Source organism: Sceloporus occidentalis, unplaced genomic scaffold (genome assembly GCF_023333645.1).
Source record: "Sceloporus occidentalis isolate IW3139 unplaced genomic scaffold, rSceOcc1.0.p SCAF_1, whole genome shotgun sequence".
Lineage (NCBI taxonomy): Eukaryota > Metazoa > Chordata > Lepidosauria > Squamata > Phrynosomatidae > Sceloporus > Sceloporus occidentalis.
Genome location: NW_028316981.1, coordinates 220,722,896 through 220,746,487, shown reverse-complemented (window position 1 = coordinate 220,746,487; position 23,592 = coordinate 220,722,896). Strand labels below are relative to the sequence as shown.

The window sequence follows — 23,592 nt, the reverse complement described above, 5'->3', positions numbered from 1 at the left end:
CTGTCACTATTCCCTTCTCCTTTTGTGTTATGTTTTTTTTAGATTGTAAGCCTGAAGGCAGAAAACCATCTGAATAACTATCTTTAAGCCGCTCTGAGAGCCTTTAGGGCTAAAGAGTGGGGTAGAAATACCGTAAATAAATTAAAAATATATAAATAAAAATAAATGCAAAAAACCTCACCCCAGACTCCTCTCCTGTTACCATCTGATGGCTTTGTTGTACAGTAACTATACCAAAATGACTGTATAAACCAAGCCTTAGCCAGTGAAGATGAACAACTGGATTCTCCTTCTTCAACTGGAAAAGTAGCACTTTCAGTCAACAAGTTTGACACAGGCGGTCTGAATAGTCAACTGGCTCCTCTCTAAACAGATGGAAAGGCACCGAGGGATGCCAGCTTGCTATCTGCAAGGAATGCCGAAGAACGGCTATCAACTTTGGCACCAGCCAGGAATATGCATATGGACTGACACCTCTATTATCTTCTTCCTCCTCCTCTTCCTCCATCACTTCCTTCTCCTCCTGCTGAGAAGAACCGCTCCCTGATCTCACCTGTGAAGTCATAGAGCTGGGGCAAGGCGTCCATGATGATGCCGATCAGAGGCAGGTAGAGCTGAGCCACGTGGGCCCGCACAGCACAGTCCATGTAGCGGCTGTCAGAGTCATGGCTGCATAGCAGGTTGTGGAGAGTGCTGATGGCCTTCTTGTGCAGGAAGAAGGCCCTGAGGAAGGATATGAGCAATGCTGTCAGAAAGCCATGGCAACTCTTAATTTACATTAATATGACTAGAGATTGGATCCATGAATTTATCTACAAATGTAAGAAAGTCACTATATTCAAAAATAAACAGAATATTGATAGGAAGGAAGTCGGTTTTATGTTTGTTAGTGTGAATGAAGGAAAAGAAGAATAAAGTATGAAGAGATAGAGATGATCTGATTGAGAGAAGATTTGTGAAGAAGGAATGTGTTACTGTATATGTAGATATGTATAGATAGGCAGAAATGTTTCTTTAGGTATGGGTCTGTATTGGTTCTGTATTATACGATGTAGAATGAGAAATGTAATGTAATTGTTTAATTTTAACAATAAAAAAGCGGTTTTGCCATAGCTTGGGAGACCTAGACACCGAACTGTGCTACCTCATTCAACCTCAATTGCTCCAGGTAATTAAGGAAACCCAAGGCCATTACCCACTGAGGGTAAGGAGGCTGCCCAGTGAGTCTTTTTCCCCAATCCCAGATGTGTGGGATGGGCGGGCGGATTGTGATTAATAAACAGCAAATGTACACATGCTTACAGAAGCCCTCCTTTTCATGTGGGCTAAGGCTGGGCTCTAGAATTAAAATCCAATGATAGGGCTAGACAGAAGCCAAAATGAGGTCCAGCCCAAGAAAGATGGGTGGTACATCTCCACTGGGAGAAAGTGTTCAGCCTTTATGGGATGGGATTTCACTCCCTTTGAAAGATCACACCTGCAACCTGGGGAGTTCTGACAGGCCCAAATAATCTCTGTGGAACAAAACACTTCCCCATCAGTTATAGGTGGCACGCCAACTATGACTTCTGCAGTATACCCATAGTCATCTAGTTGTTGATGCATTAGATACTGACACTTCTCCAAGAATTAATAACATCCTGTTTATACACTTGTTGCTGGGTGTTGCACATGGAGCTGACAGTCACGACTGCTGGCAAACTAAAGGGAGAAACATACTGTGGTATTTTGGACTAACTGAGGCAGAACATATGAAACATTTTGTTACCAGCTTTGAAACAGCTGTACTGGCTCCTGGCCATTTCTTGGCACCATTCATTTCTGGGTGTCATTTAACCGGTAAAATCTTAAGTGAAATCCCTTTTCCAGTCAGGCTCTCCTGCAAATAAAGTGTCTTTATTTTCTTTTTGGTGTTAGATATAGACATTGGTTGTGTATTAATTTAAGATATGTTTTATATTGTAAATTGTTTAATTGTATTTTGAAGGGGGTGAGATAGGGAGGGACGGATTGTATATTTTAATTGCTGTAAGCCGCCCTGATTGCGATCCGCAGAAGAGCAGAATAAAAATCATTATTATTATTATTATTATTATTATTATTATTATTATTATCTGCTCTGTTGTTTTAATCAGTATTTTAGCTGAATTTTACCTGCTTTCTTTGATTTGTTTTATTTCCTGGTATACAGTGTGCTCTAGATTTTTATTCTTGTAATATGCTCTGTGAGGTTCAGGTACTAAACAACTGAAACAGTCAACCAATGCTTGCTGGAGACTAATTTGAGGACCATACTTACCCCTCTGCATCTGGATCCAGAATAAGTGCCAGCTCCATTAACACCAAGCCTGCTAGGAAGTGTTGTTGCCGAAAGGTGACTGACAGCTCAAACATGTTGACTATTCGTTGATCTTGTGTGTGGCTAGAGAAGGCTGAACCCTGAAAGGGGGGAAAGCCTATGAGAAACCAAACAGAACTGTGTCTTTCTACTGCCAGAATGTCATGAGCTCTTCCTGCTCTTAGCAACATAGAGCAGTGGTTCCCAACCTTCCTAATGCCGCAACCCTTTAATACAGTTCCTCATGTTGTGGTGACCCAAACCCATGAAATTATTTTCATTGCTACTTCATAACTGTAATTAAATAGGTGTTTTCCAATGGTCTTAGGCGACCCCCATGGTTCGACCCCCAAAGGGGTCCCGACCCACAGGTTGGGAACCACTGACATAGAGCAAAGTGCAGCATCCCATTCTTCTGTTAATTCAATGGTCCTTCCCACACTAGATGCTATAAGTAAGTGCAAAGACAGAAAGCCTCCTGCATCCAGCCCAAAGATGTTCTCATCCAGTTCCACAATATCCATCCCTTTCCCTTGTAATGCTCTACAAGAAACCGTTGCTCGTATCGCTGATTAGTGCTTAAGAAACTGGTCTTCCTTCAAAACTGTCTGTCAGGGAGGAAAACGCCGGCTTCCCAGCTAAAAGTCAGTACAATTTCCCTGCTGTCCCTCTCTGCCAGTCACTGTTTAACTTTTACACAGCAGTCTTTTCTACCTACATTTCAGAGCACATTTGATTTCCTTTCTACCCACACTCCAGGGCAATTTACCTCTTTTGCTCTTCCCAGCTTCTACTGATGTATGTTTTGAAGAGCTATCCAGTCACCATCAGTAGAAAACAACTAGGAAAGCCAGTATGGTATAGTAATTTGACTACAACTCTGGAGACCAGGGTTCGATTCCCAGCTCAATCATGTAACCCACTGGGTGACCTTGGGCAAGTCACATGCTCTCAGACTCAGAGGAAGGCAAAGGCAAAGGCAAAAATCATCTCTGAACAAAAACCCCATGATCGCTTTAGGCTCGCCATAAACTGGAAACTACTTGAAGGCACAGAACAAACACACAAAAACAACTCTCCTCTCTTTCAAATGTTATTTGGAAAAACTTTCAGCAAAGCCTTCTTAAGCCACCTTTCTCACCACTACCACATCCTCTGAAATGCCCATGGGTTGGCCACTTGCTTAGAAACCTTTAAAGCAGATCAGCTAGATTTATGGAGGAGGTCAATCTAAGGCCAACAGACACAGACTAACAAAGACAAGGACAGCTTCCAAATGCATCTGTGTCAGAGAGGAGTACTGGGTCCATGACCTAAACCACTGGAAGTGTTATCTTTCCATGTTTCACTTATCACAGCAAGAATGATTGCAAGGCAATTAAATCTGAAGTATTATATCACGTATCCAGCTATATTCAGTGTCTTTAGGGATAGAGAATTAAAGAAATTCAAATTGGCTGAGGTGTGGAATCTTTTCTGATTGGGTATAAAATTTAAGTCGTTGGCTCAATCCCATGCCCAATCTCAGGGTTCTACACCAGTTGTTTGATGGACCCTTTTCACAATTAAGCTGATGTCATTATTAGAGACATTAATTGAAACAGAGTATCTAAATCAATTCTCTCCCTCTGTATATATATGTTATCTACAAATAAATATAACATATGAGGTTTACAACAAGAATGGAACAGAGAATTGGAATATCCAATTGTGACTAATCAATGGCCATTATCTATAACTAGTATGGCTACAGAGCTCTAACTATAACTTGTGCAGCAGAAATTGCTCGTTGAGGTATACTGGTCACCACAACATCTATTCAAGAAAGAACTTTCTAAATCAGCAAATTCTTTGAGCGGTAATACTGCTAATGCTGTCTTAGCACATAGTTCAGTTCATAACAATTGCAACACTTCAAAGAATGATGTACAGATGAAATTTACAAATAGACTTGTATTTGGACATTTGGTCAGCTTTTATAGAAACTTACAACTAATGTAGTTATTTTTCCTCCTTTCACCTTTTTATTTTCCTACTTTTGTTATACTGGAACATTATTGCATGTAACTGAAATCCCTTTTGAATGTAAATATTTTTTAATAATTTTTAAAAATTAAAAGAAATTGTATTTGGCCCATGACCTGAGCCACTGGAAGGATTATCTTTCCATGTTCCCTTCACATGTGCTGGTGTGCTTACCTGAGAGGTTGCTGAAGAGACAGATGGTGATGGGGAAGCAGGTGGAGAGAGGCCACTACAAGGTAGATTCAGGGTGACATAGTGCTCATGGCTACAGACAATACGGATCAAATCCATCCTCAGACCAATGAGGGTGTTGGGGTTCTGGGTTGATAGCAGCCGATTATTGATCTGGACAGGAAGGAGGAAGCCTCTGGTTATTTGTGACATGGTACAGCAATGTAGATCATCACATCTTCCCTTCCCCGATTGATAATGTCCGGAACCAATTGAATCCCCCTTTTATTATTTTTCTTACTTGTGATTTGTTTTTAACTTTGATGTATTGCTATGTACTTTTTAAACATTTTTTTTTACTGTTTAATTTTATAGTTTGGAGGGAGGGTTGGGTCGGGGTTTTGTGGGACTTGTTGTTTTTATTGTTGTATATTGTATTTTCTTTGTTGTTACCCGCCTCAATCCTCAATCAGAAGGGATATAAATAAATTATTATTATTATTACTATTATTATTATTACTATTATTATTACTATTATTATTATTATTATTATTATTATTATTATTATTATTACTACTACCCACCAGTCTTACCTCAAATCACTCTTTTCTCAACACTACATGATAGTAATAATTACAACCAAATTAGGGGCTCAGAAACATCCCAATGCAGCCTCCTCGCCTGTTGCAATATGTATATGTGTGTATATCTTCTTGCTTAGAGGGCAGGATCTTATGTAGAGGGCAGGATCTTTCTAGCTCACCACAAAACAATGCAACAAAATAGAGATAAAACTACTCTAACCCAGAGCTTGGAAAATATACTTTTTGGATGAATTCCATATATTTCTTTTTGGGGGGTGAGGGTGGGGGGGGGGGGTCGGAACTATCATGCAAAAATTTACTGTTGCATGGTCTGTTCTAACCTGATCTTATCCAAAGTGTAAGTTGTCCTCAACCAGCTTTAGGGAACTATGGGGCTTAAGTTGCAGTGTCCAAGGGGCAAAAAACAGTGGTCCAGATTTCCCCTTTGAAGAAGAGGTGGGGCTTAATTAAACCTTACACTGAGAAATGGAATTGTCTTCTTTATAGAAAGACACACAAACAAGTAGATTCAGATGTAAGAAATAGATTGCGTGTGTGTATGTGCCTTCAAGTTTCCTGTTAACTTAATGTGACCCCATGAATTTCATAGGGTTTTATTAAGAAGGGATACTCAGAGGTTGTTTTAAGATGATCAGAAGATCAAAAGGTTGGCAGTTGGAGGCCTGAGTGACGCATGATGGGGTGAGCTCCCATCACTAGTCCCAGCTTCTGCCAACCTAGCAGTTCAAAAGCATGCAAATGCTAGTAGATAAATAGGTACCACTTAAATGGGAAGGTAACACCATTCGGTGCATTCATGTTGGCTGCATGACCACCAGACATGCATGGACAACTGGAGATGAGCACTGCCCCCTACAGTCAGTTATGACTAGACATTCATGTCAAGGGACTAGTTTTACCTTTACCTTTTCCTCTAAAATATAGCCTACAGCACCTGTTATCAGCTGGTGGTCTCCTATCCAGATACTAACCAGAACTGACTCAGCTTAGCTTCCATGATCAGACAGGATCCAGTGCCTTTAGAGCAGTGGTTCTCAACCTTTAGGCCTTCAGATGTCTTGGACTTCAATTCCCAGAAGTTCCAGTCAGTATGCTCATTGTTCAGGAATTCTGGGAGTTGAAGTCTCAAAAATCTAGAGGACCAAATGTTGAGAACTACTGCTTTAGAGTATTTAGGCCCTAGGAAATGACATTACCCCCATCATAATACTGAAAGGCAGTCCAGGCTGAAATAAGTAGCCACAGGAATTTTTAAATTCCTCAGATAACATAAACAAATTCAATTGTTACACCAAAGCAATTAAAACACAAACTCAGCTATTGCAGACAAGTATGAATATTATCTAATTAACATGAATACCCTCTTTAAAAGCATTTGCTCATGTTGCAAAACTTATAAAGAACTTTCATGCTTGCATAGATCTATGTATGTGTCTTGTTTCCTCCTTTTCTGGAACTAGCACTGAAGAGAGGTTCAAATTAAAGAACAAACTGTGCATATGGTCAGCAAGAGGAGAATTAGGAGATCTGGAGAGAGGATTTGAAACCTTCGTGAAGGAAATGTTCATCCACCTATCTCCTGTTTCACAAAGTAATAAACGGAGCTACAACCAGAGGATTATTTACTAAGCTTCTAACAAAAATCATCCATGTTTTTCAGTCTTCAGTTATGGGTTCTGCAGTACACACTATTTCCCACAGCTGCCTACAGAAAGAAAACCCCAATCCTATGTACCAGTCAGTGCGGCCTCTGTCCACAGGTATACTGACCACATAAAATAAGGGCACCAGCAGTTTTCTTGTTACCTGCTTGTAATAGGTGCGCAGAAGGTTGAAGACAAAGCCACGATCCATGAGTGACAGCAGGTCATTGAGGAAGAAGGCCAGGCTGCTGTTGAGACGTTCAACCATCTCCACATCCTAAGGAAGAAGATCAACCATGTGTTTGAGGTGGCCATTTAAAGGTCCTCCATGAGTCTTTGGTAGGGTCAGAGAACAATGTAGTGGAAGTAGGGATTTGGTCAATGTGAGCAAGTGGGAAACTGTGAGCATGGCAGGCAGGATATAAATGGGAGAAAGCTCTAGTATAGTTCACATATCATGCCAATAGGGCTTGAACAGGAAAAGGTCTCAACACACTGTGCCAAGAGGGGTCATATTTGGCAAATATGGTGACAAATTTAAGAAGGGAAGAAATTCATCTAACACAACTTGGATTTCTATGATAATTTATTTTTCAAAGCTTTTAAAAACAAGTTGTTTCTTGCCTCAAATCTTCTTAGTGGTACAGTGTTTGCAAGCATGTTAATACAAATAAGTAGGTAGGATTTGGGGCATGTAGCAACCTATCATTAAGTGCTACTGCACTTCATTATTTTTACACTGCAAAGTGCTCAAAATTAGCAACTCACAAAGATACTATTTTCACCATTTTATAATTTACATTTTACACAAAACTTGGGTCACAGCAATTTGAGCCAAAGGGGAAACAGTGCAGGATGCTCCATATACTTTTTGTCACTTGAGAGATCCTGCACATTATATATGAGCATGTAAAATTTCCTATGGTTATTTATACACATGGTTTGTGGGGAAAACAGAGGAATCCATAGCTTGTTGTCCCTGAAGACACATCCCCACATTATTCATTCAGACAGAAGCACTCAAAGTAGCACCCTTATAACCCACCATAATAGTTAGTGTGTAGCTTATGGCTGGATGAGTACTATGGACCTAGCTCAACATATTCACTAGCTCATGCAGATAGAAAAGCAGCCTTGCTCAAACCTTGTAGCAAGCAATAGTAAGTAAATTTCTATACTGCTTATCAGTGAACTCAGTACTCTGTAATTGGTTTACAATCTGTAAGCCAATTCTCCCCAACAAACTGGGTACTCGTTTTATCGACCTACAAAAGGATGGAAGGTTGAGTCAACCTTGGAACCCTGCAAGGATCCAACTCACAATGTTGTGGCTGCAGTAGCAGTGTTTAACCACTGCACCACAGGACTCCTTTACAAACCTTCTGGCAACGGCTAGCAATTTCAGCACTAACAGTGCACACCAGGGCTGAGATGTCATCAACAAAACGGCCAGGGAAACGTAGCTTGCGAGGTGCCTCTAGCTTGTCACACAGGAACAGGTGGTGTGCCATGCTCTTCACCTGTAGGAAGAATGAAGCAGAGCCAAAGGAGAGTTAGCTTGGATCAGAAAGAACAGCCTAAAACACTCATGTCTTGGAGGCCTCTAATCTGGACCTGCTGATTGAACACGGACAGGTTAGCCAGGACTGGCAAAATCCTCCGTTTGAGGCGGACATTAACATGAATTGAGTGTATAACTCACATTATTTCTCTGCACATCGTGGAGCTGAGGATCAGTTCTGCCCCTGAAGTTATTGTGGCCAAGCTACTATCTATTCCACAATACAAGATGATAAACTTGTCCCTTGGTGAAGCTGTTTTCAGGTAGTACCTATAGTTCTGGTGTCCTAGAACTTTGGTAGGGCATTTCTTTTAAAAAGACCAACAAGAATGACAGCAAAAACAACAGCAACACACCCTCTTCACACAGCTTGAGGAACATCCCCAGCCACCCAAATTTCTATTTGTGATGACACTGCACAAAACAGAAAACTGAAGATTGTACACCAAAGTAACAGTTTGAAAGGGACAACACATAAGCAAGTAACCAGATCAGGGATAGCCTTTACCTCAAGACATTCAGTTTAGTTAAATTAGCAGTTAAAAGAACATACCATCAACTGGAAAAAGAACCAGGCTTGGTGCAATGCAGCCTCCCGCACAGAGCTGGTGCTCACTACCCATTGCAGAGCCAGTTCTTCATGAAGCAGCTGTGACCCCAGACAGCAAGAGAGAGAAAGAGAGAGTTACAAAGGGAGAAGGGGTCCAACACACTCCCTCTAAAAACTCAGAGCCACCTTAGCAGAGCCAATTCTGAAGTCACAGCCTAATGCTTTTGCAGTGACCAGTACTTTCAAGCCACTAAGAGGGAGAGGAAATGACAAAAAAAGGCACACATCTATCCTCCTGATTCTTTAAAACTCTTAATCAGTTTATAGCATCCTATGTGCTTTGTTGAAAAAAAGCACCACCATCCTTGCTTTTTCCACCCAAGATGCTCATGGAGTCTAGTAGCTAGACCCAGGATAGCTAAACAATGGCTAGGAATGGGTGAGGTTTTAGAATACAAGCTCAGTTAGCAAGAACAAAGAACCTTAATTAGAAGTCAAAGGCTTTCATGGCCAGCATCCATAGTTTTTTTGTGGGCTTTTCGGGCTATGTGGCCATGTTCTAGAAGAGTTTATTACTGGTGTTTCGCCTGCATCTGTGGCTGGTATCTTCAGAGAAATTTCTCTGAAATGCAGGCGATACGTCAGGAATAAACTCTTCTAGAACATGGCCACATAGCCCAAAAAACCCACAAAAAAAACTTAATTGGACTGTATGTATGTATGTATGTATGTATGTATGTATGTATTTTCATGGAGTCATTCGTCCTCAGTTTTCATGGATAATGGCTGCTGGTACAACTGCACATTTCCTTATGCTCATTCTCGCTTCAGCATAATCATCTGCACAGCCAGATTTTGGAGAGAAAGCCTGTAATAAATGCAGCTGTTGAGATGACGGTATGATTTACTCCAAGCTTTTTCTGCATGCAGAAGTTTGGAACACCCAAACATGCACACATGCAAACACACACACACCCTGAACAAAGTTGTCTGCACACACATTTCCTTTTTTTAGTTTTCCAAAACACTATTATCTGGCTACCATAGTCCAGTCTAGACTCCAGAGCAACTAGGCATGCAGAAATGGACAGTCCAAACCTGCATTCCCCACTTCTGCCTTTTGTTGGCTAGTAATTAGGAGTTTTTCATATCTAGGTAGCACTAAATAAGTTACCAATGGATAATGAATCATTTGGGACACAGCATCCCTGCTAAAGTATCCAAGAAATCCAATCTGCTTTCTCACCATCATCACCCCATCATCCCATCTAGGAGCAGTTCCCTGCTTGCATTGTCAAAAGCAAACAGCAGTAGATAGCTGAGTCCATCCACCTATTCCTTACAGATACTATGAATTCGCCAATATTGGTTTGGGGTCGTAAGGACTGGGAGAAAGATTTTAGTGAACCAAGCATTATTAATGGAAGAATCAAAAACAACTTAGCCAGGTAGAAATAAGAAACATCACTGACAACAATTAACACTGAAGTGGTGGAAATGAAAAGCAAAGAATGACAGCAAGTGGGATGACTTTAACAAACAAAACTAACCCTTTTTTTAAAATATCATAAAGTGGTTTGGTCACTGCAACAAGCACCACCTGGAATGCTTCATGGCAGTACCCAGCTATGGAAGTCTGAGTCCCACCCAGAGGGCCTAGCCAGGGCTGTGCCATGCTGAAGATCCACCAGTATTTTGTGCCCTACATTTGTAGCACACAACACTATTAGAGAATCCCAAAGCCAGCATCACTTCTTTCTCCACCAGAGATGCTGGCCTAAATGGCAACTAGGCCAATACCATGTGCGTGTTTGCTGTGAAGTAAGTAATGCTGGTTATATGTAACTAAGCTGCCCAAACAGGCATCATATCACAGCTGAAGTCTGCCTTCTAAGGCAACATTTCTGGGATGCTTCCCAGTCCTTCTCTACCTTTCTGGTCGTTGGTCTCATCGGTGTGGCTGGAGCAAAAGTGGAGCCCTCAAGATAGGAGGAGATACGATTAGGTGCTCGCTCTGCAGCCTGTGAGATGAGGAGCAGCAAGAGAGAAAAGAGGAAATGATGGTGGTGAAGAGGGTATTTCTCAGAATGGAAGGAGAGGTAAGGTGATAGCTGAAGAAAACCAGCCTGGCTTCCTTACCTGAGAGGAGAGAACTCAGAATCTGCAAACGAAAGGTACTTTGCTAGAAATCAAGGAAACTAGAGGGGATCTGTCACATTACCAACCTCCATAGCTGCTGCTCAACAGAGATCAAGACATCTCAAGAATGTTTTACCCAACACTGCTGGGCTCCAGCTGGACACAAGATTTAATATCTTCCTTCACCTTCAGTGTGAGGTACTGATTTACTTGATTCTTGCAGACTCCACACCCAACTCTCCAAACTCAAACTTTCCTGAAAGATTCTTCGCACCTCCGAACTGCATCATCCTCTAATCCAGGAGCCCTTCCTGACTGTTGTCCACACTGCAAAAGAGCAATCATAGAATCATAGAATTGTAGAGTTGGAAGAGACCACAAGGGCCATCCAGTCCAACCACCTGCCATGCAGGAAATCTGAATCAAAGCATCCCCGACAGATGGCCATCCAGCCTCTGTTTAAAGACCTCCAGAGGAGATTCTACCACACTCTGAGGGAGTGTGTTCCACTGTCGAACAGCCCTTACTGTCAGGAAGCTCCTCCTAATGTTGAGGTGGAATCTCTTTTCCTGTAGCTTGCATCCACTGTTCTGGGTCCTGTTCTCTGGAGCAGCAGAAAACAAGCTTGCTCCCTCCTTGATATGACATCCCTTCAAATATTTAAGCAGGGCTATCATATCACCTCTTAACCTTCTTTTCTCCGGGCTAGACATCCCCAGCTCCCTAAGTCGTTCCTCATAGGACATGGTTTCCAGACCCTTCACCATTTTAGTCGCCCTCCTTTGGACATGCTCCAGTTTCTCAATGTGCTTTTTGAATTGTGGTGCCCAGAACCAGACACAATATTTGGTCCGGTGGGGCCTGACCAAAGCAGAATATAGTGGCACTATTACTTCTCTTGATCTAGACACTATACTTTTATTGATGTAGCCTAAAATTGCATTGGCCTTTTTAGCTGCCGCATCACACTGTTGACTCATGTTCAACTTGTGGTCTACTTGGACTCCTAGATCCCTTTCACATGCAGTCTCATTCAGCCAGGTGTCCCCTATCCTATATCTTTGCATTTTATTTTTCCGCCCTAAGTGCGGTACCTTATATTTCTCTGTGTTGAATTTCATTTTGTTTGCTTTGGCCCAGCTTTCTAGTCTATTCAGGTCATTTTGAATTTTAATCCTGTCTCTGGAGTATTTGCTATTCCTCCTAATTTGGTGTCATCTGTAAATTTGATGAGTATGACCCCAATTCTGTCATCCAAGTCATTGATAAAGATGTTGAATAGCACTGGGCCCAGGACAGAGCCCTGTGGGACCCACTGGTCACTTCTCTCCAGGATGAAAAGGAGCCATTCTTGAGCACCCTTTGGGTTTGGCCAGTCAACCAATTACAAATTCATGTAACAGTTACCTTGTCTAGCCCACATTATACAAACTTGTTTGCAAGAATGTCATGGGAAACCTTGTCAAAGGCCTTACTGAAATCAAGATATATACTATATCCACAGCATTCCCTTCATCTAACAAGGTGGTAATTTGATCAAAGAAAGAGATTAGATTTGTCTGGCATGACTTGTTTCTCTGAAACCCATATTGACTTTTTGTGATTATGGAATTGCCTTCTAAATGTTCACAGGAGGCAAAAAAAACCTAAGGGAGCCTGATGGTGAAAGCAGAGCTTATCTATCTGGAGAGGTTAAGCAGGCAAAGGCACTGTAAAGTAGCAAACGAAAGTTATTTTTATTCATCTGGAACAGCCCCAAATCAATTGTTCAGATATCTATGATTCGGGGGGGGGGGGGGTAAATAAAACCAGACCATATTTGCTTCCCTGTCAGCATGCTATTACACATAGGTCCAGTTCAGAAATAATTCTCAAAGGATGCTATAGTGTTCTGTGCATTCTACTTCCAACTACAGCCGCCCCTCCTAACTTGCAGATCTGGGATCTGTGCCCTCAAATATCCATGGAGGGGTGACCTCCACTATTTCCAATGGCATGTGCACCTGAGCTGTGCTAAGGCTTGAATATGCATGAGCCTCCATTTTTGCGGGGTGGTGGTGGTGGTGGAACGGATCCACTGTGAAAATGGAGGGCCAACTGTAATGGCAGTAACATTATGTCCAAACCCTATGATCCTATCAGTCTTAACAGTCCATTTCTACCTCCTGGGTAGATTCCAGATGGTAAGGCTGGGGAAGTTGCTCTTCCAGGAGAGAGCTGACATCTGGTGTCCCTCAAGGCACCATTCTATCCCCTATGCTGTTTAACATTTATATGAAACCGCTGGGAGAGATCATCTGGAGACATGGGGCGCTGTGTTATCAGTATGCTGATGACACCCAAATATGTTTCCCTATGTCTCTGACTGCTACAGTGACTAAGGATGGTAGCTCTCCTCTGAACTCCTGCCTTGAGTTGGTAATGGGCTGGATGAGGGAAAACAAACTTGAATCCAGAGAAAACGGAGGTACTTGCCATAGGAGCCTCAGGTCTGGGGAAGGAAATTTGCCGACCTGTCCTGGATGGGGGTCACATTTCCCCTGAAGGACGAAGTTCGCAGTTTGGGAGTACTTCTCTATCTGTCTCTACAGTTGTCATCTCAAGTGGATGCGATGGCCAGAAGTGCTTGGTACCAACTTTGGTTGATACGGCAACTGCGTCCCTACCTCAACCGAAAGGACCTTGAAGCTGTGGTACATGCTCTGGGAATCTCTTATCTTGATTTCTGGCATGCGCTCTACATGGGCTACCCTTGTATCAAGTTCGAAAGCTTCAACTAGTGCAAAACATGGCAGCCAGATTGGTCACTGGACCGTTGAGGTTTGACCATATAACACCAATTTTGAAAGATCTTCACTGGCTCCCAATTTGCTTCCGGGTGCAATACAAGGTGTTAGTTATCACCTTTAAAGCCCTATATGGCCTGGGCCCAAGTTACTTATGGGAGCGCATCTCCCTATATAATCCGCCCCGCACTCTTAGAACAAAGAAGAAGAACTTGCTAGAGCTAACAACAACTAAATTTACTTCAACTTCCCAAGGAGCGTTTTCCAATAGCTGCCCCAAGATTGTGGAATGGTCTGCCAGAAGAGATCCGTCTTACCACCTCTCTGGAAATCTTCAGGAGGGCAGTTAAGACGGAGCTCTTCTGGCAAGCATACCCACCTGATCTCATGTGAAACAAAGATCCACTTCCCTGTACAGGATGAGAGCATTCTGCCCCATCGTTGCTTGTGAAACCGTTTTTTATTGCTATGTTAATTGCTATTTTTGCATTTTATGAACTTGTTTGCATGATTTGCATTTTAACTGTATTATACAGTTACCCGGGAGCGGTGGGAAAATATAAATAAATTTTATTATTATAATATTATTATTATTGTTTATTGCAACCAACCTATTTCATATTCGATGGTTTGAGGTTATCTTGATTTGCTCCACCACTGTTTCAAGCAGAGAGGAACAGATACCATGGGAAAGTGGTGGGTTCTCTTTCATTGGAGGTGAGATAGTCACCTCTTAGGATGGCATTAGCAATGGCTTCTGGACTGGATGACCTCTGTGGTTCCTTGAAACTCTATGATTCTATGAAAATCTATGAAATGTATCTGCCTTTCCCACTGGGAAGAGTAATCAGGCAGGCCCCTCTCTGACTAATGCTTGGGAAACCCAATCTATGTACCCTACTGAGCTACAAGTAATCCAGGAACTGTAAACAAAAAACTTCACCCTCGCCAACAAAGCCAGCTGCAAAGGGCAGGCCCTACACTTTCCTGCACAAGTGAAGAACCTTTCCTCTTCCCACTTCCACACAAAGAACCTGTGCAGAATGAGACTCCTGTCTGAAGGCAGAAAGAATCTGAAAACTCAGGAAGGCTGAATTCAGAGAGCAAAAGATATACAGTTGGCCCTTGGTATCTGCTGGACTTTGGTTCCAGGAACCCCATGGATACCAAAATCCATGGATGCTCAAGTCCCATCAAATACAATGGCCTAGAATAGTCCTAGAAATTCTAACTCCAGTCAGTAGCAATAGCCCCTAACAGCAGGAGGTTCTTCCCATGCTACCTTTGAGAAGCAGGTGCCTTTTCCAACACGTCATAATTCCGCATTCACCACTGTGTTGTTACATTCATTTTACCATGGGGCCAATTCTTACAAGAAAAGGTGTAGATTCAACATGGGTGTGAGCATCTGAATTTCCTTTTGCACTTCTCTTGGCCCAAGTACTTTTGTCCTTCCTGTGATACTGGAAGAAACGGTCAGTATGAGAGGAGTGAATCTTGCTGACAGACTATGGGATCGGGGAGTGCCAATTTCCTGCACACATTTGTATCTGTACATCAGAACAAATAGGTCAGATGTGAACCACATACATGGCTGCCCTGTCAAAATTCGGCCTTTGCGAGATTTCCATTGTACAGTGGGCCCTTGGTATTTGCTGGAGTTTGGTTCTAGGACCCCTGTGGATACCAAAATCCATAGATGCTCAAGTCCCATTAAATACAATGGCAAAGTAAAATTGTGTCCCTTATATAAAATGGCCAAATCAAGGTTTGTTTTTTGGATTTGTAGTGTTGTGGGGTTTTTTTGGAATACCTTCAATTTGTGGATGCTTGAATCCATGGATAAAAAAAATAAGTGGATACAGAAGGCCGACTGTATGCTTCTGGGATGTGTTTTCTTCCCTGCTTTTTCAAAAATATCTACCAGTTTTTATCCCAGCCTTCCTTCACAATATTCCCTTTGGATTCCCACAATCACCTTGTGATATTGGTTAGACCAAGAAATTGTCACTAGCCCAAGGCTAACCAGGCATGATGGTATGAACTCAAGATTCTCCACATAACATGGGCCCTGTGTTTGACTACTTCTCAGCCTCTTTTTCATTTCTTGGCACCCCAGAAGCAGAAACACTGCTTTATTAATTTGATTGTTGCTTGGAAAAGAACAAGGCCTATAAACTAATCCAGGGCCTTTTCTACTTGCTCTGGTTGATCTGTTATCCTCCCCCCACGATTTCTGCCTTCAGGCAGCCCAGCTAGACATTCTGGGGGAAGGACAGGAGAAATCTTACCAGCGATGATCTATTATGAAACACAAACCTAAAGGTGAAGAGAGTGCCAGTGGCTCCTGGCACCCAACTTTCTTATAACAAAGCAGAAGGGCAGGACCCCCCCCCCCAATATTTTAAACAGCGATCTGTTTAGAGGCTGCTGAGAAGTAGTTAACATCAACTCTTGCTAATTAACATATAAGTAAAAACACAGTGTATTTATCATCTTCTTTGCATGCCAATCTAATGACTATTTAAGCTGAAAAGTAGTAAATAAGTGTACACAATGTGTAAGAATATTTCATTAGAGTTTCATGCAGAGCAAGGGTGACAAACCTTTGGTCATCCAGATGTTTGGAAGTATATGTCCCACCATTCCTTTTCATTGGTCATGCTGGGTGAGGAGTTGTAGACCAAAATATTTGAAGGGCCAAATGCTCCCCAACATTACTTAGAAGGGCATCTGGGCTTAGGCCAGGGCTGCATAAGATGCAGCCCAGGGCCAGGTGCAACCCGCCAAAGGATTTCTGGAGGCCTGGGACCCCATTGTCAGGAGGGGGATGTCCTGGCTCCCAGAGTCCTCACCCGATCGCATGGGGCTTTGAAAGATGGGAGCAATGGGCTCTTCCCCCAGAGTTTGCCTCTGCTTTCCAGGGGAGCTTTTGCTGGGGGCAGGCTTACAGCTCCTCTCACCCCATGGGCCAGGCAAGCCCAGAAGGAGGAGCTTTTTGCAGGCAAGCAGCAGAAACAGCCTGGGGGGGAAGAGAGAGATTGAGAGAGCAGACAGCAAGAGATCTAGAGATCACAAGAGAGCCTTGGGCCCTTCTTCTGGTGATTGAGGGGGAAGGACAGGACAAATAGAGGTGGATGTCCAACCACCATGTTGTCTTCCCCCTCCTCCTCTGATGAGTCGTTCACTTTTAAGTGGCCTAGGGGTTTTGCCTTTGAGTGGAAAGACTGCCCACCTGGCGAAACCCCATGGCCACTCAAAAACGAACAACTAGGAAGAGGAGGAGGAGGACAATGCAGTGGGGTGGGCGTCCTTGTCTCTTTCCCCCATCCTCATGGTCATCCTCTGGAAAGAAAGAAAGAAAGAAAGAAAGAAAGAAAGAAAGAATCAAGAAAGCAAAGAAGTGGAGAAGGAAAGAAAGAAGGGAGAGAGGGTAGGAGGAAGAAAAGAAAGAAGAAAGAAGGGTGGGAGGGAGGGAGGGAGAAATAAGAAAGGGAGGAAAGAAAGAAGCAAGAAAATGAAGGAAGGAAAGAAAGGAAGGAAGGAGGGAGGGAGGAAACAGAGAAAGAAAGAAAGAAAGAAAGAAAGAAAGAAAGAAAGAAAGAAAGAAAGAAGGGAGGGAGGGAGGGAAATGAGGAAGAGAGGAAGAAGGAGGATGCCTGGTCCCCTGGTAGGGTGACCTTTTCCCAGACATGTCCCCCATCCTCCTTGCTTCCAGCTTTTATTAGGTCATGCCCCTATCCCCCTTTTTAATGTTCTACATTTCTCCTAAATGTCCTATGTTACACCTAAAACTGCTGGTGCCTCGAACAACCTTAGCTGATCTTAATTTTGGCCCCTACCTCCTTTCAAGTTGGGCACCCCTGGCTTCGGCTATGAGACTGATGCCGCCCAATCTCCAAGCCATGCCCTGAGGGAATTGGGGGTATTCCACTAGCCCCAAGTGATCTACCATAATATAGCATTCAGGAAACACATACTGGCCTGTTACAGACTGCCAAAATAAAGCTGCTTCGGGTCTCTTTGGAAGTATGCTATTTAAATGATGCATGGGTCCTAAGAGTCCGGTGGTCGCACCAAAGCCACACTCCATTCCTAAGCACTGGAGTGCAGCTTTGGTGCAGCTTCCGGATTCTTAGGGTGCATGCATCATTTAAACAGCATACCTCCAAAGAGACCCGAAGCAGCTTTATTTTGGCAGTCTGTAACAGGTCACTGTAACCTTTCCATTTTTAAAAAATGTTGTTGTTCACTGCCAAGAGACTATAAGTTGCATAAGAAAAGTAAATAAGACCTCGAACAGACTTTTGCAACCCAACCCCTTTCCCTGATAATGACAGACCTGAACAATTCCAAAATTAAAATATCTCTGTCCTTTGATAGAAGACTACATTATGCTACTTCCTGCTACTGGGGGATTCTTCTGGAAGACAGATCTGTTACTCTAAAAATTAAAATATAAGTAATTCTTTCCAAGTAGCAAAAGAGAATGTGGCAAAGATTTAAAAGTCAGTCATGCAGAAAAGCTACCATGCCATGAAAATGTCCTTGACACCCAGCTGCTGTGCTCAACAGCTAGCCAAGTCCAGCTTTTAAGGAAACATTATTCTTTAACCTTAATCTGGCTGCTGTTGCACCTGCCCTCTGGCAAGCAAAGTCAATGAGGGAAGAGAAGCTCCAAGCTCAAGGTTAGGAGAGGAAAGGCACCTGCTTTAGGTCCGTGCTGGAGTTCGGATGATTCCTGCGAAGCACAGACTTTGGGCCTCCCGGGGCATAAGCTGAGTTGACCCAGGATTGAGAGCGGTCGATCCCCTAGGCAGTATGCAAAAGAAGAGTATGAAAGGAGAAAAAAACCATACCGTCGACAAAATGAACAGAGCAAAAGGACCAAATTTCTCCAGAAAAAGCCACCACCATTGCTGCTTTGAAGGAGGAGAATCACCCAAGCGTGGCTGCAAGGCAATTTGATGCAAAGATGGGTCTTTTGTTGTAAACCCAAGAAAGCACACAAAGCATCTTGGGCTTTTTGGGCCAGGTTTCCCACAACCACAAAATGTTCTGGTGAGGAGTGCTCAAATCATTTTCAGATCCCAGAATGCAGCACCGGCTTTAGGGCAGGTTCAGGGAAACAAAGGAAGAGATTGACACAGGAATGGCAGTAGAAAACTGGGTATAGAATACACACTAGGGTGGGCCTTACCTCATACTTCTGGACAGATGCACTGTTAGGATGAATATCTGCCTCCTGAAAAGCATCACAGAAGTACCTCTGAGAAGCACTCCATATTTGCTAAGCTGTTCTGTCTTTGCCAGACAGGTTTTATTCCCAGGCAAGCTCATTATTTGATAGCAACTCCCTAGGACAACACTGCTGCTAAAGGTGACCAGATTTTTTTTCTTCCTCAAACTACTGAAACAAAATCCAGGCCTTGAAGAAGTTGCTTCAGAAAAACAAAACAAAGTCATGGAAGTTAGAAAGTCACCATGCTATGCTTTGTCATTTGCCTGTCATTCCTAATGCTCATGGAGAAGAGAGTGCTGCTTGATCTTATTGAACTCATCACTGTGCAAAACATCAGATCCACAGCTGGCCAAAAAAAAAGGATGATTAGGAAGAGGCTGGCATAGGTTTGTTTAAGGTCCAGGCAGACAATACATGAGCATTAACTATAAAACAGCTTCATTTATATACTGCTTCATACTGAACTAATAGTGTCTAAGCGGTTTACAACTGTAAGCTAATTGTCCCCAACAAGCTGGGTACACATTTTAGTGACCTTGGAAGGATGCACGCTTGAGTCAAGCTTGAGCCCTTTCGCTGGGATTCAATTTGCCACCACAAGGTCTTTGCTTCCAGGATCCACCTTGCTTATTTTACTTTGGGTGGGGGTGGGGGTGGTATTTCTATATTTGGTGTAGTATTTCTATTTTATTATGTGTTGTCTCTAATTATTGTAAATGGTTTGCACTTTAACTGCTGTGTATACTGCCTAGAGATCTTTCATTGCCAGACGGGTTTCAAAGTACAATTAAAAGCATTTCTTTTCATATTACTCATTAACAACATGTGGTGCATTCTAGTCTTCCACATTCTGTTCAGTCACAAATGAAGATCAGAAGACACCATGTTAACACCATGTTAAACTAGGCTGCTGGCCTCCCTGTCACACCAAGACTGATGAGCTGTATCTGGAACAAACAAAACAATTCTTCTATAGCCGACATAATGCCACAAAACTGAGCTTCTTTCAATAATGCTCAGCCATATGAGTAGCATCCTCTTGGCAGATCTCTTAACATTATTATGCTTACAGGATGACTTTCTCAAATGCAAACTATACTCATGTGGAAATATTCTGTGAGAACTAGTTTTCTGGGTGTCATTCTATGAGAAAGATTCTGAATAAATCCTATACAGGATATTCCTGAAGTCATATAGGTAACTAAAGTCATATTGGTAACTAAATGCCCCCAAATGATAATTAGGCGCATTACAGACTGCCCCTTTGGGGCGGCCTGTAGGCGCTCCTTTCCCCACCAGATCGGGGCCTCAGCTGCCAGAACGGCAGCCTCTGGGGCCCTAATCCGCCGCTTTCCAGGCCGTGGGGAAAGGGGTGTCCTTGGGGCTTCAAGCCCCAAGGACACCTGGTGGCAGCGGGGAGGAGGAGAAAGGGGCTGCTTGGCCCCTTTCTCCCTTGCGTCGCTGGCGCAGCCGTCTAAAGGCTGCGCCAGTGATGCAAATCACAGAAGGAGCTCCGTTTCGGAGCTCCTTCTAGCGCCGCGGAAAGGGCGCTCTATGCGCCCTCGTGCAGCGCAAAGACGTCACGTCCGTGCCGCCCCGTTTGGAGGCGGCACATTCGTGACGTCGTAATGGTGGCCCCCGTGTGGAACGGGTGCCGCCATTTTTGTACGTCCTGGGGACGTATTAAGGTTAGGTGCGTGCGTAAGGCACAAACTTACCCTAACCGTAGTACGTCCCCAGGACGTACTTTACGCCCGTCTGTAACGGGCCTTACAGACCAAATTAGGCTTTTTCTCTGGTTGCCCTATGGCTTAGTTACATGAAATAGATAATTGGCACACCTCATTCCCTTTTTCCATTAGGTCATGGGTGGGCAACTGTGGCACTCCAGATTCTTTTGGAATTTCCCGAATCCTTCACATCTGTCTATACTGACTATGGCTGATGGGAGGTAATTGCCTATCCCTTCATTAAGGCATGAGCCTCTATCTCTCTTTCACACAGCATGTAGCCTGGGCTGAGGTAAGATGCTAGAACAGATTTATTAGTTTTAGTAATGCTGCTGATTTTTTTTTCTTAAAATGCTACTATTTGACTTTAAGTGAAAACCATTTGGAAATATTACTGTTATAATTTTATGAAATTCTTAGCCCTTTTTAATATTTGGAAAAAATGAGGGAGGAATGGTGAAGGGTCTGGAAACCATGCCCTATGAGGAACAACTTAGGGAGCTGGGTATGTTCAGCCTGTAGAAGAGAAGATTAAGAGCTGTGTGGGATACTTTGAGAGATATCCACCAGTCTAATACAGAGTTATCACGCATGATATGGTGTGGTTGGCTGTATGGCTGCAAGATGCAAGAAGGCGAGTCACCAGAGGAACATCTGAAAACAATGCAGGATTTGTTTTGCCAAGTTCAGAAGCATGGTGTTATATAGTTGAAGAGCAGAAAGTTTACATTCTACTTGGCAGTCTCTCCAAAGAATTTGAGAATATCCTCTACAGTTGCCAGGGACTATCGTAGCAGCAGATAACCTTGGAACATGTAGCAGCTCAAGTGCTGGAGGAGAGCCAGAGACGTCGGTTTGAGGCTGGGCTCAGAGTAAAGCAAGAAACCCATCATCCACCAGAGGCTTCGCAGGAAGGACAGCAGGTGGAGAAAGCAGCTGGTTCCTGGAGTAGACGGTGCTTCCACTGCAGCAAGCCTGGACATTTTAGGAAGGACTGCGTGAAACTTGCACAAGCTAGGAAACAACAGCCCAAAACTCCTGGAAACAGGAGGGGTGTTGTAGCTGTGGCAAGGGACAAGGACTGCAACACCCAGAATGCTGTTTGGCTGTTGGATTCTGGGGCATCCTCACATATGATAAACTCTCCACATTGCTTGAAGAATAAAACCTGTGCTGATGTGCCTACAGTGACCATGGCAGACGAGGTGGAGAGACTAAGGACATGGGAACTGCTTTCATCCCCAGTTTTTCAAAAGACTTTTCACAAGTTTTGTGTGTGCCTAAGTTGCAACACTAACTTGTAAGTGTATCACAATTGACAACTGATGGCTATGAGTTAAGGTTTTAGGGGGATGACTGTATAATTTCCATGGGTAACCAGGTGTGTGCAAAAGCACAAAAGAGAAACAAAATTTACTACATGGTAAATGGGCCTGGGTGTGCCACAGTTAGCAACACTCCACTGCATTCTAACTGTGTGCATTACTATCACCGTGTGTTGGGTCATGCTAGTTTCTCGAACCTGAAGAAACTTGGGGATGTGTGTCCTGATCTCAAAATGTGGATTGTATAAACCATCTTGATTGCATTGTGTGTGAGAAAGTGTGTGGGAAAGTGAAGCTTACCCAGTTGCCAGACAGAGCAAATGCACTACCCAGAAGCTGTTTGAAATAGTGCATACAGACTTGGCAAGCCCTATGTCGGCAGGTCTGGGCAATGGTAAATACTTTATGGTGGTTGTTGATAGACACACCAGGTATTCCTACGTGATTACCCTGAAGGAAAAGAGTGAAGCTGCTAAATCCTTCAAGGAGTGGGTCAACATGGTTGGTGATGGATAGAGGAGGAGAATTCCTCTCTAATGACCTGAAAGCTTGGCTAAGAAGCAAGGGCATTCGTCACAACACTACAAACCCTGCAGTTCCTCAAGAGGATGGTTTGGCAGAGAGGAGAATAGGAGTACTAAAGCAGATGAAAGACTGCATGCTCCTAGATGCAGAGGCACCAGATGGTCTATGGGGGGAAGCAGTGTTAACTGCCAATCACTTAGCCAATAGAATGTGGAATTCTGTGGTGAAATCTACCCCATATGAAATGCTGTATGGCAGGCCACCAAATTTGAAGTATTTGAGAGTGTGGGGCCAGTATGCAAATGTCTTAATCCCTGCAAGTTTCAGGAGAAAGGGTGATCAAAAATGGCAAAGAGTAATGTTTCTGGGGTACTCTGGGAACAAATACAAATTCCATTTGGGTCATGGGGAGATCCTACTGTCCAGGAGTGCCAACTTTGAGAGGCATTCAGGTTGGGACAAACTCCATGCCAACTAGGAGGTGTTCCTAAGGTTGGGCAAGCAGAAAGCCAGTGCTGGAAACGGAGGGGCAAAGAGTCAGGAATCTCCACCTGAGACCAAACCAAGTACATCAGGAGAACATACCACACAGACATTCACACCAGTTCCAACTTGTAAGTTTGAGGTGGTGCCAAAGGTAGATTCTCAAAACCAGACAGGCTCAGAAAGTGAGGATGAGAGGGGCAGGACCAAGGTGTTTGTGCCTAGGAGAACACAGAGAGTAAGGAGATCACCGAAGAGATTTGTGATGCAGGGAGCAAGAGCATGTACAGTAGAGACTCAGACAGAGACACTAACATGCACAGAGACACCAGGGAAAGAAACTGCAAGAGAAGAGCAAGCTGAGGCTCAGAAGCAGGGAGAATTTTTAGTACCCATGTTGTCTCAGAAGGGCAAGTTCTTTGTGCTAAAGCAGGCACAGGTCTCTTCTGGGACAGTGATAGGGAACACT

General features: G+C 43.3%; 1 protein-coding gene across 4 annotated transcripts in view; it reads right to left on the bottom strand.

Moving 5' to 3' along the window:
- Positions 1-23,592, bottom strand: part of LOC149323499 (dedicator of cytokinesis protein 7-like) — a 167,798-nt gene that overhangs the window by 45,189 nt on the left and 99,017 nt on the right. For all 4 annotated transcript variants that reach the window (XR_016276060.1, XM_089489066.1, XM_089489068.1 and 1 more), the window contains exons 23-30: positions 18,526-18,630; positions 10,825-10,914; positions 8,897-8,992; positions 8,162-8,302; positions 6,946-7,059; positions 4,538-4,708; positions 2,300-2,439; positions 554-723 (exon numbers count right to left, since the gene is read on the bottom strand). Coding sequence is in view for 3 of the 4 variants with exons in the window: in XM_089489066.1 (XP_089345192.1) it covers positions 554-723; positions 2,300-2,439; positions 4,538-4,708; positions 6,946-7,059; positions 8,162-8,302; positions 8,897-8,992; positions 10,825-10,914; positions 18,526-18,630 (1,027 nt within the window). In the remaining variant the exon portion in view is untranslated. The remainder of the gene's footprint in view (positions 1-553; positions 724-2,299; positions 2,440-4,537; positions 4,709-6,945; positions 7,060-8,161; positions 8,303-8,896; positions 8,993-10,824; positions 10,915-18,525; positions 18,631-23,592) is intronic.